We start from the raw sequence: 18,794 nt of genomic DNA, 5'->3' as shown, positions 1-18,794 counted from the left end.
ATCTGTATTGATCATGCGTGGCGGTGACTCACTGCACTCAGGTCAGCGTTGCCGCCAAGTCGCAGCTGCAAACCCGCGCAGAGTTCTTCTGGGCCTGTGCAATCTGGGGTTGAGTTGAAGGGGGTTCGACATATTGTCACGTCAGCTCCAGTCTCTGCACTTGTGCCAAGAATAAAAAAAGGGGGCAACCGGGTCAAGCTGATATCCGACATGCCGACTGCCGCGCGATCAAAAGCGTACGGATGCTCTGCGCGACTCTGCCAGGCTCCCATCCTTTGCTTGAGGCGAAACTGGCCAGCACAGGTATGCAACGGCCTTGGGATAGGAAGGCATAAAAAAACCCAAAAAGAAAACACGCTTTCAGCCTTAGCCTTATCCGAGGTGATCGTCTCCGTCACGTGTCGTCGTCGTCGCTTAGCCACTGACTTTTACTCGAGCACAATTTACAGTCTTTCAATCATAGAAAACACAAAGTTCTCAAATAGACATGCTGGGGCTGTTGCTTGGTTGGGGAAATGAGCCATCCTCCAATCCCACCGTTGGCAGTTTGATCCCTGGTTACTTATTTGATAATTAATCGCCAAATTTCAAGGGAAGAAGTAGAGAATATTGTAATTAACGTACCCTCGTCACATTGTGTCGGCGAACGATTTTAAGTTAACAGTGTACCGAGTGTGGTCCAATGTCACGTATGTAGAATTGATTTGACCTATTTGGGTGTTAAGAACTAGGTCACATGCAGATTAAAGGTGGCGAACTGCCGTGAGATACGTTTCCAGCAACGCTTTAGCATATTGAATCAGCTGAAGGACTCGATTCAGCGGTGCTTCACGGAACAGGCCCGCCGTCCGTTTATTTTTACACAGCACTGATAAGATTTTCCACAAATATGCGGCGTAGAAAAAAACCAAAACACCACGAGCCAGGAGGGTCACGCATAGCTCAAACTGGCGACTTCCTAATGGGAGTGAACTTTACTGTGGCCGCGTTCTCATCGGCATGTTTAACGAGACACGCGCAGTCTTCCTCGGCCGCCTCGGCGAACTTTGGCTTCTTGCGAGGGAAGCGAGGGATGATGAGGATTAAAGGGTGGGGAGAGCGAACGGCAGGGTGGGGATGTGCGTGGCATGTTGATCGATGGAGCAGACGAAAAGCGCGGCCCTGCTGGAAGTCTGGTTTTGTGGCGTTTTCCTGCCGTTGATCACCGGTCGGAATCCTTTTCTTTTTTTTTTGTTTTGTTTTTTAACGCCGATGCCCACGGAATGCCGGATCCCGCTGTCGTCGGGCAGAGGGGGAGATTACGGCGCAATTCTGTCGCTGATAAAAAAAAAAAAAACACATTTCCTGCCGTCTCCCGCTGCTGTTATTAGGCATTATCTACTGATTCGGCTTGGTTGTGGCGATGGAGAAAGAGGGACAAAGAGGTGAAGGAACGCCATGCGCACGCAGTCAATTATCAAGGGATTAACAGGGTGGGGGGGGGGGGGGGTCTTTCCTCTATCTGGATTCAGCCAGCGCCCACCACAGTGAGCACGCTCCGATTGTGAAGCCGCTCGCAATATTGGATACAATGAAGTGAATCTCAACACTCGCCAGAGTGTTTTATTCTCACCACATGTCAAAATGTTCTGTCCTCAGGTTTCAACCAGAACGATTCAAGAGGCAGACGTTTGAAAAGGCGTTTTGGCGTATTCTTTTAGCTTCAGACGCAACATTTTCTCAAAGATGCGTGTGCGTAATAATTGTGGGTTCACGAGGAACGAGGAAATGCCACTTCTAAGTGGAAAGAAGTATATCGAGAAGTGGTCTTTTCCAAAGTGGAACGTTTTAGAGCACTTAAAGAAGCGAATGCCGCTGAACATGACGGCGTTAGTACGTCCACATGATCCATCCATCTTCTACACCACTTTATTCCTCTGAGTCACAAAGCACCGGAGCAGATCCCAGATAAATATGAGAAATTGCAGGAATGGCCAAACACAAATTATAATTTTTTTTTAAACATTAATTTCATGCATGTGACATTCACACATTTTGTGCAGTCACATACATAGCCAATATCCCTCTATATGCACACACACACACACACACACACACACACACACACGTATCCAAAGATATATACAGCATTTCATAATAATAAATAATTAAATTATAGCTTATAAGAATATAGTTGCACATAATCCTTGTGTTCAAATGAGGTTTGTTTGACTGTGTTTTAACTGTTTCTTATTTATCTGCAGATTGTTATGGGGCTCACTTCTTAGCCTTGTCGCTACTAACTGGTTGCATGAGCGCAAACTTCGCCTACTCCCAGCGTACTTTAAGCCAAATATTTTAGTCTATAAGTGGGTACTTCTGCTTCAACGTGTTCATGGTTCCGCACGACCAAACAATTACTGCAGAAAATTAGTGCAATCTCAACATAAAGCCAAATTTAATGAAACCTTCTAGTTGCAAAATCACCAGAAAGCTGTTGCATAAGCCACGTTTTTACAAAGTCACCTTGACAGTTAGATAGCAACAAGGTTTTCATGGCAGCATCACCGACAACTCGGCTTGTGTCTGTTACTCTTTAGAAATTTCTTCACAGGATGTTTGAGACCCCTCTCGGCTGTTCTCAGTTCATCAAGAGAGGCAAAGTCAACAGTTTCTGATATAGGCTTGGAGCGATCTAAGTACTGCTGCGAAGCGCTCTTTCCGCTTCTCCAGTCTGTCACAGCGGGAAGCAAAAGATGACAACGCAAAGATTCAGAAGTCGTCATTTTTCTTTTAAATTCAACAAGAAGTTGATATGTTGCGATCTTCGGCTCTTCATTTGCGTTTAAGATCGGCAGAGCCGCATGGTGTGAAAGTAATATCAGCACTATAACGATCTTGCGCCATCTGTTTACATCGAATTTTTGGTCGTCCCCCCCCCCCCCCCCCCCCCGTGATATCCCTCCTCCTCGACTGACCGCCCCCATTTCCTTCCGTCCACAGACTCGCAACGGTCCCATCTGTCCACCTTCACCATGATACTGAAGGACAAGTTCCATTCTCCCAAGATCAAGAGGACTCCATCCAAGAAGGGCAAGCAGCTGCAGCCCGAGCCGGCGGCCAAGAACACCGAGAAACCTCCCAACAAGGTGCGTTAGCGGCCACGTGACCCAAAATGTGTGCGTGTCTGCATGTGTGTGTGTGTGTTTGTATTGTGGGAAATCTCTTTCCCACCTACCCCTTGTGTTTGTTTGCCTATCGGTGAGACTATTGTTTTCCTGTCTGATGCTTTGTGCTCCCTCGCTTTCATTGTGTCTGTGTGTGCGTGCGAATTCCCCCTGCTGGTTCCCACAACCTCCCAGTCGCTGGGCTGGCTGGCTGGCTGGGCTGGCTGGCTGGGCTGGCTGGCTGGCTGGCTGGCTGGCTGGCTGGCTGGCTGGCTGCGCTACAGCAGGTGTCTAAACCTATAAAGACATGAATGAGACTGGGCCACTTCCTGAATGAACTCCTCCGGCTGCCTCTTAAGGGTTTTGGTGTAATGAGTAGACTTCCCCCAGCAGCCCCGCTGTGACAGACTGGAGAAGCGGAAAGAGCGCTTCGCAGCAGTACTTAGATCGCTCCAAGCCAGAGCGCCTTGGAGCCGTGAGCAAATCATAGAAACAGTCGGGGCTTATGCAAAAAAAATCAAGTTTGTTGGGATTCTCCCGCTACTGAAAATTAGGAAACGACAACGACGTACAAAAAGCGTATGAATACATCGAAGAGCTAAATGAAAGTCGATTTATTTGACTTGTGGGACACTTGTGTGTCTTGGCTGTTGCTGACTGGCCCTGGCGAGGTCGGTGCTTCCGTTTGTTGTTGCATCTTTGCCGATTGTCACTGTCAGCTTGCAGAACTGACAATCATCAACCCACAAGGCGGTCAGTCAGCTTATAGGTTAGGGGGGGAAATGTAGAATGCAGTGTGTTTAACCTGACATAGACGTCTATATAGTTGCATTGCTGCCCTTCAGCCTGGAGGTCAGAGGATCTCCTGGGGAAAGGAAATCCTCACTACGTATGCGGGACTAACAATAGCCTTTCTTAGACTAAAATATAAGGCCATTTGTTTAGTTTGGCCGTCACAAACTTCAGTTTTTATTGATTTGAATTTCATTTCAAGCTTTGGACTGTTTCTAAATGTGAACACGAGCTTGTCAAAACCATGTAACATACTGCTTTTGTGTTAGATTGATTCAGAATCAGCAGAACTGTGTTTAAATCTCTGGCTTGGCCCTGCACAGTATTTTCTTTTTACTGCAACTATACGAAAATTAATTGTCCACCCAGGATTTACGGTATACTGTATCTTGGGAGTCACCCAGTAATCCAGGAGTCCTGTAATATTACATTCTCAATGCCATTGCCTTTATATTAGAGCTGCGGGGTTAAGAGTAAGGAATACAGTTTGATGGATCAATGGAATGAGGGAAATAAACGAAAGCAAATAACTGGACTGATTTTGAATTGAAACGACGGGATCGTTTGTAACGCGGTGGTGTGTTTTGCAGAAGGTGAGTCGGCTGGAGGAGCACGAGAAGGAGGTGGTCAGCGCGCTGCGGATACTTCAAGACAATCGTGGACAAGATGGTTGTGGAGAAGAAGGTGCTGGAGATGCTCCCGGGCTCCGCCAGCAAGGTGCTGGAAGCCATCCTGCCCCTGGTCCACGTGGAGGCACGGATACAGCACAGGTCAGTCACCGGCTCTTATCAAACGCTCGACAAAGGACGAGTTTAATTTGGTTGAAAAGTCTCGTCGATTTATTATCGGACTTTGCCGAGCCTTCAGAAAAATAATCTTCATTACGCGTCATTACGATAAACCTGGTTTGTTGGTTGCCGCTGCTGATGTGAACGTTCACAAAGTACTATTTGCCAATCGATTCTCGCTCATGTGCCCCGAGGCTGTTAATAGCGGAGCTGGTGCTCACATCCTTTACTTAAGTGGAAGTTCCTTTGCTTAGAAATAAATACAAGGACTGTTAAAAGTGCTGATTGAACTTAGTTGACGGTAATAAAGAGGTGGTTTTCAAATGTACACAAGTACAAAAATGTAATTCTTTGCTCTCTTGTTGCCTTTTGTAAAGCATTTTGTGTGCCTACACATGTATACACATGACCTCACTCACTTTATAAGTGTTGTTATTGTAAGACGTTGTTTGTCAGTATGGACGCACCGGCTGAATCATTTGCAAAGACGCATGATTCAACTTGTATCACAGTTTTTGAGTCAGAAACTGAATCACTTTATCAAGAAAAAGCTGGTAAGAATCTGACTGAGCTTCATAATAAACCGTTAATCTTTCCATTTAAAAAAAACTTGAAAGAACTTCAAAGAGGTCAAAACGAGGTTTGCTCTAGTTTGAGCAACATAAGGAGAAGAAAGTAGAAATATTTGTGTTCAATTGTATGAAGTAGAATTTAAATAAATGTAAAAAAAAAAAAAAATAGAAGGGAATAAAACGGCAAAACAATCAGGTACCGGAAAACAGGGCAACAAAGTGCAAATTCCTCTTCACTGACTAGTGTTGGTAGTTACATGTCAGGACCAGCACTCGCACCGAAAACACGGTGGGACGAATGACGCCACCTTCCTGGACTGGATACAGGAAGTGTTAGAAATTCCATTGGTGCGTTGGCCCGTTTGTTGGCGAGTCACATTATCAGTCCTGTTGGCTTTCAGGCACCGAGATAAATTCACTCTCGGAGACGTGTCACCTGATGTCATGTGTCAGCTTGTTTTACTTCCTCTGTTGTATAAATGAACTGGGTTTTTTTTTTGGTTTTTTTGTCGGAGTAACCAAAGCTGTGTTCAGATTACTGGAACATGTTAAAACTCCTCTCTGTCTTTGTGTGTGTGTGTGTGTGTGTGTGTGTGTGTGTGTGTGGTGTGTGTGTGTGTGTGTGTGTGTGTGTGTGTGTGTGTGTGTGTGTGTGTGTGTGTGTGTGTGTGTGTGTGTGTGTGTGTGTGTGTGTGTGTGTGTGTGTGTGTGTATCCCCTCCTCATCCATCAGTAAGAGGTGAAACTATGGAGGTCGGAGGTGACAGATTTTGTATCTTGCGGCGCCGAGTTTAGAAGCAGTTGATGGATTGTTGCTGCAGCGTCGCCGTGTCAAACCCCAGTCGATGACAATCGGAGCATTTTGCTTTAACCTTTAGAAATCGGGCCTATTTTCGGCCTCTACTTAATTATTTACCTCGTTATCCAGTAACCTGTAGAGCAGGGGCGCCCACACTTTTTCAGCCTGCAAGCTACTTATAAAATGACCAAGTCAAAGTGATCTACCCACTACAAAAATGCAAAACATATATTTATTTTCAAATATATTGAGGATTCTTTATATGTACAATGTACAATGATGTACCTTGCAAAACCGTACGAGCCAATGTTGTGCAACACGACATAATTAACTGTGAACATTTTTTGTAATTACCCGAGTTTACTTTGACGACCCTTCTTTGGTATTGCGACAGTCGACTGGCAAACGAGACAAACGCACTTCAAAAATGACATTGTGAAAAAAAAATTCCACCTCCCATTCCTCATGAAACATACGTTTTGGTCTTCTTACTTGTTTTTTTTTTTTGGGGGGGGGGGGCGCAATAGGCTATGTACCGTACTATTGCGTAACAAAATTCATTGCGTCAATATTGCCGTTGCTTCTTACAGGTAAAACTCTTCGCCTCATTAGCGGAAGAAACTTCTCTGGTTGTTTTTGCTGCGATGATTTGAATCACTATTCATTTTATTATTTATTTCCTTCATTTAAACAACGCAACAACAGCATTTCATATAAATGAAAAAGAGCAGAAAGAAGTAAAACTTATGTCTGAACTTATCAACACAAAATCATTTACAGTTCCAGTTCATTCACATGCAGCCGCTTTTTCATAAACATCAAACACAAAATAAATAAATAAGGTTGATCTGCTCCTCCGCAGTGTCGTATTTCTGTAACATTGATCATTTAACAAGTTTCTTAAACACGTCAATGGATTTAGAAGTTTTAATTTTACAATCAAGATGTTCCACAGACTGACTCCTTCCATTGAGATGCTTTTTTCCATTACGGCCGATTGAAACCTGGGTTTTGTAAAAACCTCAGTTCCTTTCAGTTCCTATCTACTCTTTCTCTTGGCCAATCTGTTCTTGGCCAATCTGTTTTGCAATTTGTTCGGTAAAATTTCCAGATGAGCTTTAAACATGGTTTTTAGAAGGTTCTACTCCACTAAATCTTTAAATGTCAGTGTTTTTAGTTGTCTAAATAAAGGATTAGTGTGGTCTCTGTAACCACTTCCACTAGCGACTCTAATCGCTCTTTTCTGTAGAAGAAAAATTGCTTTACAGGCATTTCCCCACACTTCAGTACAATAGGTCAGATATGGAACAATCAATGAGTTATACAACGAAAACAAAGCACTCTTGTTTAGAGAATCTTTGACTCTATGCAACACAGCTATTATTTGGGATACCTTTACTTTGACATTATTAATATGTGATTTCCATGTCAAATATTATAATATATAATACTATTCGCCCAGTCAACTGGGTCACCAGTGGGTGTGACACCAACGCGCTGCGGTTAAGCGTTTGGATTTATTTGCCGGACAATTAGCAGATCAGTCGCTGCAGGTTGAAGCGACTTGAGCAATCAAAAGACTGGCCGCTTTGTGCAATCTGGCCACTAATTTCTACCCATGTCCACTGGAGCCGACAGCCCAAAAGGGCCCACCCGTCCATCAAACGCCTTCGCCAGGCCTCCCGGCTTCAGTCGTCTCCCGCTGGAGGGTGGAGGGATATTCCAGCACTGTGAATCAGCTGCAGCATGTTGGTACAGGCCTTTGCCACACCTTAGTGTTAGGTCTGGCTGCAGGAGGGGAAAAAAGAAAAAAGAAAAAGAAAAGCACTCCGCTTACACCCCCCCCCCCCCCCCCCCCGTGTGGTTTTACATTCCTCCGTCAGCAGCGGCACTATCCAGCTTTATCCCGGCTCCGAGGCTTGTAAGTCAGACATCTCATGCAGTCCGTCAAGGAATGCCAATCCGAGAAATAGAGTTCCACGGATGAAATGCACGGAAGGGAAACGGGTCGTGTGTACATATGTCTGTGATATTTCACACTTCCTGTCTTAATATTTGCTTTGCCCGGTTCCCTTTTGTCTTCACACCCCACTGTTATCTGCAATCGTCCTCCTCCTCTTCTGGTTTCGTCTCTCACCTCTCCATCTTTCCCCCCCCCCCCCCCCACGACTCCACACACCACTCTCATTTTCTTTCTGCCCCTTCTTAAATTTCCCTCCCTCGTTCTTTTCTCCATCCCTGCCCACCTCCTCCTCCTCCTCCTCCCAACAGTTCGGCGTTGTCCTCGTGCCACAGCCGCGTGTACCAGAGTCTGGCCAACCTCATCCGCTGGGCAGACCAGGTGATGCTGGACGGCATCGACTTGGAGGACAAGGAGAACGTGGCGTCCGTCACCACCGTCATCAAAGCAGTGCTGGACGGGGTGAAGGTACGCCCTCCGACCGTCGGGGGGGGGGGGGAATGTGGCGTTGGGGCCGTCATTCTGCTGCGTGTGACCACAGTTGCAATCTTTAATCAGAGAGGCTGCGGCGTAACGTTTTCTACCCTGATTAGGACGGCGACGACCAGTTTCTGCCCTAAAGCCCCATTTTACATGAAGTGAAACACCCGTTGTTTTTGAGTTTTCCTCTCAGGAAAGTTGAGCTTTTTTTTAACGGAGCAACCTTTTGAAAACAATCCCCCGAAAACAGCACAAATACTTAAAACGGTGTATATCTTGCCAGGAGCTTGGCGCTGTTGGTTGTTTTTAAAATGCAGCAAAAGTTTTTTCGGTTTTCACTTGAAAACAGCGTAAACAACACTTAAAATCGTCTGTAGCAGTTTTTGAACTTATGTGCATCATAACTGCAGTACATGTTGCATAATTGACATTAAAGAGGAAAATTTAAAACAGCCAGACTTTTTTTTTTTAACTGCTTTTCAGCTTTTACAACAGAAGAAGAAAAAAAACAAAAAACCTCTCATAAGGAGCCAGAAAACTCAATATACCAAAAAACACAGATACACTGGCAAGTTTAGCCCTCATTTGAAATATATTCCCACGTTAATATACTGTTGTCTACATTTGTCTGGAGGACTGAAAGCAAACAACAAACAAAGCAGTAGTTATGACTTTAAATGAACATAACCTGCAGCCTTAAAAGCCGGGAAAAGAGAGAAAAAACCATGAAAAATGTTGTCAGTCTTTTCGCGTTGAATTAAACTCCACGTTCTCCTCTGAGACGTTTTCCACTCACTGAGTGCTGGAGGTCATAAACTCAACAGTTATTGATTGATCGTGATTCGATTTCGGTGACAAAATACTTCACATTCCACCTTTCAAAATAAAGAAAGGAATCAAAACAATTGTTTCCTTCAGTTTCACTTATGGAAACACGCCAGAGAGGCTGAAGAGCTGCAGACGCCCGGCGCAGGTTGTGAGTGGGTGCAATAACACGTCATTAATGATTAAACTATCTATTGTGTTTTAGAATAAAATCTGAACATGGATTAAAATGCTGTAAAATTTTGCGGCATCGATTAGCAAAAGTAACTCGTCATTTCCCCAGTCTGTCTTGTGTTTGGTCTGAAGCAGACGTTAAAACGAAGAGAGAATAATTTCGTGAAGCGATGCGACTGATTCCAGCTCGCCAGTGAAGACGGCTAACAATAAATGCGCTTAGCTTACGCTGATGGCGTTGAGGCGACTTTCTCCACCCCGCTGAAAGATGCGACTTCTGCTGGAGTGAACGTGCACGAACCCCCCCACCCCAACTAAAAGTAGCTCAGTGCTTCACATGTTGACGGAAGCCGCGAAGAGACCGAGCGGGACAGGAAGTTCCCACACACGGGGCACAGAAAAGCAGGAAACGTTCCAGATAAAAACGTATAATGTCGCTAGATTGTATTTGAATTTGTCGAGCATTATCTCATACCTGGGGGGGGGGGGGGGGGGGGGGGACGGCAGGCCGGGAGTGCGCTCGACGGCGCAGTGATGTCACGTCTGAGAGAAACTCAGCATCTCTTAAATTGAAAAATCAGATGCAAGCTTCTATTTTTTTTTCTTTTCTTTGTTTCCCCCTCTCGTCTGAACAGGAGCTGGTGAAGTTGACCATAGAGAAACAGGAGCAGCCGTCACCCACCACCCCGAACAAGCCGGCGCCGCCTGCGGCCACGACGGAGAGGTGAGTACAAAGCAAGCGGACGACTCACGCGTGCAAAGCAGCTCATTCACCTCCCCCCCCTCCTCCCCCTCTCCCCCCACCACCACCCGTTTCTCCGCGCAGCAAAGCGTCTTCGGAGGTGCCCTCGATAGATCGGGAGCCGGAGGTCTCGAACAAGACGCCCCCGCCGGCCGCTCCCGCGGAACCCGCCCCCGAGGTGGCGGACGAGGACGTCGCCCCCCCCAAGCCCCCGCTTCCCGAAGCCAAGATGGCCGAGCTCAGGTGAGGACGGGGGCACGCTCCCAATGGGCAGAGATCCTCTGGATGGAGAGAAGGTTTCTGACGGCTCAACGAGATGAACGTGTGTGTGTGGTTGCGCTGCGATCGTCAGTTTACTTTTTCTTTCACTTAAAATATAAAAAAGCAGAAGTCCTAATTCTGTATTTATTCATCTGAATTCTTTCCTTTTTTGAGTCTCGAGCTTCGTCACGCAAAACAGGACTTTCCGCAGGTTTCTTTCGTTTTCATACTGAACTTAGTTTTCACATTTTTAATCGACCTTGCAGTTTGTTTTTTTTAATACGCAGTTTTGGTCTGATGATTTAACGGGGCTTATTTCCTGGGATTCAAAGCACGTCTTGTTAACGGTAGCACAAAATGTGCACAACAGCTGTTTAACTCTACGTATGTTCGTCTTGTTTTTAGAAAATTAAATTAACGTCTTTTTTTTTTTTTTTTATCGGATTTTTGCCTCCAAACAGAAAGAGGTCCTCTTCCATTTTTATCAAACAACCGTCGTTCAGAATATTCCGGGTGCTTGCATAGCTTTCGCACTCTTTTCCACACTGGTTTGTTGGTTGCTCTGCCTTTTCCCTCCTTACTCTTTCTGCTGTGTCTCTCAAAATGCCCCCGCCACCCCACATCTTTGATTTTCCCCCTTTGGACTCTGGGAACAGAGCGCAGTTGAGTGCTGACGCTGGCCCAAGGAGACCCTCTCAGAAGGAGAAGTACGTTGGCCCACAGGCTCATTCGTCTCCATAATAACATCCCAATACCCCCCCCCGGCCTCCCCCTCCTCCCTCGTCTCATAAAGCTTCTGGATTGGATGAAAGTGTTTCGGTTTGAGTTTTTTTTTTTTACTTAAACTGCATGGTTGCATTGTCCTGAAGTGTGTCGTCCTGGATATTTCCCCGAAGGCCTCCTCATCCAATCAGAAGCCTGCCCGATGCATGAGAGTGTATGGCTGACCTATGAAGTGTGTTCATTCGCTGGCCTTCATATATCACAGTCGCTTCTTTTGGCTCGCCCCCCCCCCCTTCCCCCCGATGTCAAATCACAGAGACGTTTGACGAGCAGGTTGCCTTCATGCTTTAGCTTGGGAGAAGCTAACATGAAACACCCTCACTTTCATCTCGCAACTTCAAAGGAGGAATGGCGATGTGTGTGTTCATGTAGCCATACATGGATTTTTTATTTGTGTGTGTGTGTGTTGCATACATGTCAGACGGTGTGTTTTCCGCCGCGCTTGCCCGATTGTCCCCCGATTGGCTTTTTAACCTGCGGGACAAAGAGAATTAGCCTTTTTTTCTCTTTGTTTTGCCGTTTTTGTCGTTTCACTAATTGAGGGTTTTCCAATCATTTGCCAACAGCCCCCCGCCGGCTCTTCCCCCGAAGAAGCGCCAGTCGGCGCCCTCGCCCACTCCGGTGGCGGTGGTGGCGCCAATGAGCCGTGGCTCCAGCCTGCCGTGCAGCGACCACAGACAGGTGAGCGATCGAGCTTTTTGCTCTGACGGCAAAAACCCTCAGGTTTTTTTTTTTTATAATTATTGTCGGACCACGTTCAACAACACCAAAAATGAGTCTGCGTGCGTCCGTGTGTTTGCGCAGGACTACGAGCACGAGTTCCCTCACAGGCGTTTCTCGGGGGGGAGCCAGTCCTACGGCGGCGACTCCCCGCGCCTCTCCCCCTGCAGCAGCATGGGGAAGCTGAGCAAGTCCGACGAGCAGCTGTCGTCCATGGAGCAGGACAGCGGTCAGTGTTCCCGAAACACCAGCTGCGAGACGCTCGGTAAGAGAACTTGACGAGATGAGCGGTACGCAGTGACCATTTTATTATTATTATTATTTATTTAAAAAAAGGGCATTTTTAAATACATTATTCATTCCAGTGTGCTTTTATAGAGAAAATAGAAAAGCCCAACATATCCACATGAGCAAGCAGGTGTGTTTGCGACTGTGGAAAGGAAAAACTCTCTCTAACAGGGAGGAACCTTTGCAGAAACCAGACTCAGAGGTGGAGGAATTCTGCGGACCGGTTGTGGTGAAAAGATGGAGAGGATAGGAAAGACAGAGATAGACTGGGTGGGGAGATATATACAACACCCTTGTTAGTGCTACATATACATATATATATTTTTTTTTTTTTTTTTTTTTCATTATAATACAGTAATCACAGTGATCCAAATATTTTCCAACTGCCATGAGATTAAACCAGCCTGAGCAACAACAGAGCAAAAAACAAAATAATCACAACAGTGATAACAAAAGCACAAACAAAAGGACACAAAACAAAGAACAAAAAAAAAGAAAAGAAGAAAAAAACAAACCTGATTTTGATAATTGACAGAACAATAGCAGAAAATAAGAGTGCGTGTGTGCGCGTGTGTGTGACGATTTTAACCGCCCTAAACGTCGATCCGTCTTGATTTAGGCGTTAAAAGTTAAGCGCTAAAATACTCACTTCAGGTTATTTAGCAGGAAAATGTCATCAGCTTTGTTATGAATTGCAAATAAAAGACTTGATGAGCCGTTCATTTGACATGATTAGCCGTGTTATTTCTCCAGAGGAATACGTTTGTTGAGCTACGGTGTGTCTGGCGTGAAAAGGGGCACATTTACAGGACGACAAAATACAATTTAGTCGCAAACTATACTCGCATTCTTGATTTAAATATATATACAGATATAAATCTGTGTAGAAATACTCCAGTAAATGTAAAATAATATGAAACTACACTTCCTGAAAAGTTCTAACTGGAAATGTAAACATTCAATTGTTGGCCTTCAAACATTAATGATTTGACCTGATTCCTCCCAAATTCATCAGTTTCCTTTTACATATAACTGTCATCGGCTGCTTTCGTCCTTGAACTGCAGCCCTGAATCGTCTTCAAACAGTTTAAGACAAGTAGTCTGCCGGTTTGGAGAATGGAATGCGGAGAGAGTACAGACATTCGTGGTCACGTGGAGGTCGTACAGTCGCAATATTCCAATATTGTGTTGCTTCCCGCCGCTGTATTTAAACACGATATTCAACTCAATCAAGTTTTGTTTTTGCTTTGCAAGTTTGAAGTTAAAATACATTTCTTTTTGTTCACTTTGTGTCTGGGTTGTTCAGATCTGTGCTACGACTGAAGAGCGTGTCGTCAGCGATTTGCCTTCTCTTTCCCTTTTTTCCCAGACAACACCGAGAGTTACGACCCCGACTACGACTTCCTCCACCAGGACCTGTCGGTCGGGGAGCACCTGCCCCCGATCCCGGTGGGGGGTTGCCTGAGCCCCCTGCCCGAGTCCCACAGCGAGTCCTCGTCCCCCGTCCCCGGACAGCAGCCCACGCACCCCCGCTTCAGCGCGCCGCCGCCGCCGCAGCAGCAGCAGCAGCAGCAGCAGCAGGAGTACTGGACGCCGCAGCCCAACCAGCCCAACCCCTTGTCGTGCCGCGTCAGCGCGCCGCCGGCGCTGCCGCTGAAGAAGCGGCGCAGCACCCAGACGCCGGCCTTCCCCGACGCCGGGTCCCGGGTGCTGTACGAGCGCTACCCCTCGCAGTACGACAACCTGTCGGAAGAGGAGCTCCACCCGACCCCGCCCTTCCCGCTCTTCACGCCCATCTCGCCCATGCCCCAGACCAACGGGGGCGTGTTCGTCGCGCAGTACATCGCCAGCGAGAGTGCGGACGTCCCCGGCAGCCCGCCGCCGCTGCCGGAGAAGAAAAGCAGACACAGTAAGTGATGGCGGGGGTGTAATATTGTAGTATTTCAGCCTTTAAATGAGATGACGAAGGCAGCTGGAGGCCACGAAAGGGACAAGGAGTCGAAACATAGAGGGGGGGGGGGGGGGGGGGGGGCTTTTAATTTAGGCGAGGAGCACAGGATGTTTCCTGCGTTTCATCACGGGAGATTCGTTGAGGCAGAGTTGGTGTCAAGGAAATATTCTTCTGCGACAAGAGGCAGGAAGTGAAGAGCAGGAAGTGCTACAATGGGGTCTGGCTGCGGAGGCACCGAGGGCAACGTCTGGTCATTTCCTCCCTCGTCTGCCGCATCACTTCCTGCTCCGCTACTGTATTATGTCATCGAGTGCAGTCAGCCCTTCCTGCCTGCTCGCCAAGTTTGCAAATGTGTCGAGCTGCAAGCATTCAAGATCTTTTAATGGCGTTCTACTGAGAGAGCCTGGTTTGAAATGATGCTACATTTTTTTAATTGTATACAGGTTATTGGTTTAAGACAACTTGCCTACTTTTTACATGATAAATAGCTGTAGAAAAGTAAGACACTGGTTAAAAAAAAAGGTTTTCAGCTACTTTTTCAAACTTTATAAAAGATGCTTGATGACTTTTTAAAATTCAAATCATTAAGCACCAGAAAGCTGCTTTTGATTTCCTTTTTTTTTATGCTTCATCATAGGAGAATGTAATAAAGCAGCAGTCATTGATCCTGAAACACTGTGCTTGCAGGAATGATGGCGCTTATCAGTCCTGAATGAGACGCCGACTAATGTAATTAAGCTAAAAACTGATTGTCGGTGGGGGTTTTTTAATGTAAGAACGTGCAGAATGACAAGACTTATCATATGCATGAAATCAATCACAGCAACAGGGCGCATTGGGGAAAAACAAAAAAAAAAAGCTCATTTGGGGAAATAGAGGAATCTGGGTTTCCGGGACTCGGGCCACAAGTACAGTTATTGTCAGAGTGGGAGAATAATCATTTGTAAGGTGATTACAAGAAAGTGAATCACTGGACCTCTTGGAATTCTGAAGGAATTGCTGAAGACGAGCAGTTTACCTCATGGGGGTTGAGTCCCATTTGTGGCTCGGTTGAGCTCAGCCACGCAACTCTTCAGGCAGTTGAATACATTGATAATTGACTCCGTCTCCCGTCCCCCGTCCCCCGTCCCCCCAGTCCTCCAGTACATGCAGTTCGTGGAAGACTACTCGGAGCCGCAGCCCTCGGTTTTCTACCAGATGCCGCAGAGCGAGAGCATCTACGAGCAGCGCAACAAGCGTTTCCAGGAGGTGTACGGCTTCAACGACTCCTTCAGCAGCACGGACTCCGTCCACGAGCCGCTGCAGCCGCCGGCGCTGCCGCCCAAACAGAGACAACTGGTAAGCTGGAAAGCCCTAACGAGTTTCGGGGGGAAAACCTGCGCCCGTGGGTTTTTTTTTTTTTTTTTTTTTAAATTCCTGTTCATTTTGATGAGGTCAAGTTTGATGCGTGAAATCTTTCATTGATGAAATTGGGGGGATTTTTCACGTCGAACCACAAGACAAAATAAGTGTTGCGTAATAGCACAAGCATCTCCGCTATCTTCACGCCGTTTACTGACTGGATCCCGCATCCCGGGCTCCAAGTACATTCTCGTGGTAACCCTCATCGTCTGTCAATCCCCCCCGCCGCCCCGCGGAGGATATCGTGTTATCTCCCGCCACCTATTCATCCTCTCCGCACCCCCGACCCCTCTATCGTTTCTCCTTTTCCTGTAACCGCAGCAGACGCTTGTGCCAACCCGGAGGTGTCTGGTCATTAGCAGGAGATAAGACTCGCCGCTATCGGCTCCGCGCATCAGATGCAGTCCGCTGCCGCTTAATCTGGGTCGTCGTCTGGGTTAATTGAGACGCCTGTCTGACGGTGAGTCAGTGGGGCGAGAGAGAGAGAGAGAGAGAGGGAGGCAATGCTGCAAGGTTGACGTGAAGCCTTTTTTTAAAAAATGACTTTTCAGCTTTTCACAGTGATTTTTTTTCCACCGCCGTTCAAACTCATTTGTTCGCTTCTCTTCGGGCGTATTTTTAGACGCCTCTCCAATGTGCTCTCTCTCTCCGCTTTGAAGGAGAGGATTCACTACACAACGAGTCTTTATCACTAACTTGGAGCAAGGGGGTGTCAAACATACGACCCGTGGGAAGAAACCTCCGACCTGGCCCACCGAGAAAACGTTTTTTTTGTTATTTAAAAAAAAAAAAAAAAACGTTTTTCAAGTAACTGGCACCCGAGTTGAGATGTCGGCCATGTCGCCATGAAAGCCAGCTACCTCCTCCGCTTCTAACGTCGCCGTAAAGCCACACGCGTTTGTAAAAACACCCATAATGCAACAGCTATAAAGAGGAATCTTGTTGGACATTTTCACTGCATTTTGCAGCAGAAGGCGTCATTAAAATTGGCTTTATGTTGAGATTGTAGTCATTTTTTTCCATAGGTCGGTCCGATGTAGATTCTGTAATTGATGGACTCCTTATTTCCAAGCTCGTCATTAGATTTCAGTATGTTGACGCAGGAGGACAGCTCAGACAAGCGGGACGAGGCGAAGTCCAGCCATCACAGTGTGGGAATATCTCCCACATCCCATAATCGCCTCAGTGGTCATAAACCTCTGGCTGGTGGGGTTTGTAGTTTACAAAAAGTATTCTCATTTATGACATGTGTTGGGGTCACAACAGAGAGCTGCTTCGGTTGGTATCAACAAAAAAACTCACTCTTGATTTCTGAACTATTGCAAAACGTAGAACTTATGCATTGTTATGATGTCAACCGCCTCTGTTGTCCTATTATTTATAGCTAGTTGTCAACTTTTTATGATATAGGTAAAAACCTGATTTGTAGTTTTATATTCTATATATATCCTGCATATATTGATGCCATTTTAAAAAAAAAGAAGAAAAAAAAAAGGTTTATTTAATTCCCCATTCCTGTAACAGTCTTATTACCTAATGCAAAAAGTAGCTCTGACATAATAACTACATCTCCTCTTTCAAAATGTGAAAACCTCCTGAGCCCGTGTTAACCGCGGGCCTTGTTTCAGGCGCCAAAACCAGAAGAAGACGGCGATATTGTGGCGAGGGAGCTGCACAAATGTTCACTTCGTTTGACCCGTTTCCAGGTTCAAGGACTCGTTCCCACAGCATTTCTATTCAGACTCAACCGCCGTGTTTCAAAACGTTCAGACGCGACGTTCTCACAGGGTGACGAACTGTGGGGGACGCAAGCGATGAGACATTTGTGGACAATAAGCAGAGGACGCTCTTCTCCGGGGGGGGGGGGGGGGGGGGGGGGGGGGGGGGGGATTGTGTGCATTTTTCACAAGTCCGGGTGAAGAGAATAGACTTTGTGGCTGTGTGGCAGTCAGTCCTCCCTCTGTCCATTGTCTCCCTTTTCTGCCGTGTATTTTGAGCCTCTTTTTTTTTTTTTCTTTCACTGTTATTATTTTTATCACTCTTTTGTCTGAGCGTGCAGTTGAAACTCATCTCCGCTCCCGCCGCCAGGCCTAATCTGGCCCTCATGTTTTGGACTTGATGAGCTCGTGGCCCAGTGGAATAAGCCTGTTTGCCTCCTCCATAAAACCCGTGTTCCAGGCTTTTACACGCTTTGGCGACTTTACACGGCTTTACCCCAAAAAAAAAAGTAATTTCAGCTGCTGCGTGGATAAGGAAATGGATCGTATTGGCTCTGTTTAGAGTTGGCCTGGTTTCGGTAAAAGCCCCCCCCCCCCCCCCCAAGAGCTAAGGACGTTAAAAGGTTTATGGGTCCGTCACAGTTCGACGTGAACGTGTGCGACCTGCACACGTTCACGTGACACATTGGCGCTTTCGAGGAGGACCTCTTGGCTCTTAAAACATTTCCTCCCCGGTTTGTTTATAATGGCAGCCGGCGAGGCGACGCCCTCCGACGCCCTCCTCGGCTTTCTCCACTTCTGACTCCCACTTCTGCGCAACTTTGATTAAACCTGCTCTAATTCAGCCTCGCTTCCTCGTTATAATCAACTGTACTTTCTTCTCTTCTTCTTTTTTCTTCCCCCCTCCTTTTCTAACCACCCCGTTTTCCTTCTTTGACTTCCGTCTTCTCTCTCTCTCTCTCTCTCTCTCTCTCTCTCTCTCTCTCTCTTCTTCCCATCTTCTCGCTCTTTGTCTCCGTTTCCCTCCCAGGCCTCTCACTCTTCTTCCCCTTCTTCCTCCTCCTCCTCCTCTCTCTCCTGCCACCTCCAGCCGTCTGTAGCGGCCATGGAGGAGGCGGGCTCTGGGCTGGGCCTCAGCATGTCCGTCTCTAACTCCTACCTGATTGGCCAGGCCTCTCTGACCACACACCCACGGTGAGTGGCGCCCCCCCCTCCTCTCCCCCCCCTCCCTTTCCATCCCTCCCATTCTCCACTCTGGCGTGGGTGCTGTGTGGTCCTGGACCGGTCCGGGTTGGCTTGACCTGTGTGTGTGTGTGTGTGTGTGTGTGTGTGTGTGTGTGTGTGTGTGTGTGTGTGTGTGTGTGTATGTGTGTGTGTGTGTGTGGTTGACAACAG

At 46.8% G+C, this 18,794-nt stretch overlaps 1 protein-coding gene across 1 annotated transcript in view; it reads left to right on the top strand.

Moving 5' to 3' along the window:
• Positions 1-18,794, top strand: part of rapgef1b (Rap guanine nucleotide exchange factor (GEF) 1b) — a 39,393-nt gene that overhangs the window by 17,289 nt on the left and 3,310 nt on the right. The window contains 12 exon segments of the mRNA XM_080509878.1: positions 2,983-3,128; positions 4,529-4,579; positions 4,581-4,708; positions 8,368-8,524; positions 10,171-10,259; positions 10,362-10,520; positions 11,195-11,245; positions 11,888-12,002; positions 12,126-12,306; positions 13,699-14,238; positions 15,416-15,618; positions 18,430-18,593. Of these exon segments, the coding sequence (XP_080366004.1) occupies positions 2,983-3,128; positions 4,529-4,579; positions 4,581-4,708; positions 8,368-8,524; positions 10,171-10,259; positions 10,362-10,520; positions 11,195-11,245; positions 11,888-12,002; positions 12,126-12,306; positions 13,699-14,238; positions 15,416-15,618; positions 18,430-18,593 (1,984 nt within the window).

This window comes from Blennius ocellaris, assembly GCF_963422515.1.
Source record: "Blennius ocellaris genome assembly, chromosome: 15".
Lineage (NCBI taxonomy): Eukaryota > Metazoa > Chordata > Actinopteri > Blenniiformes > Blenniidae > Blennius > Blennius ocellaris.
Note: the sequence above shows the minus strand (reverse complement) of the source record. Positions and strands in the feature narration are given on the sequence as shown.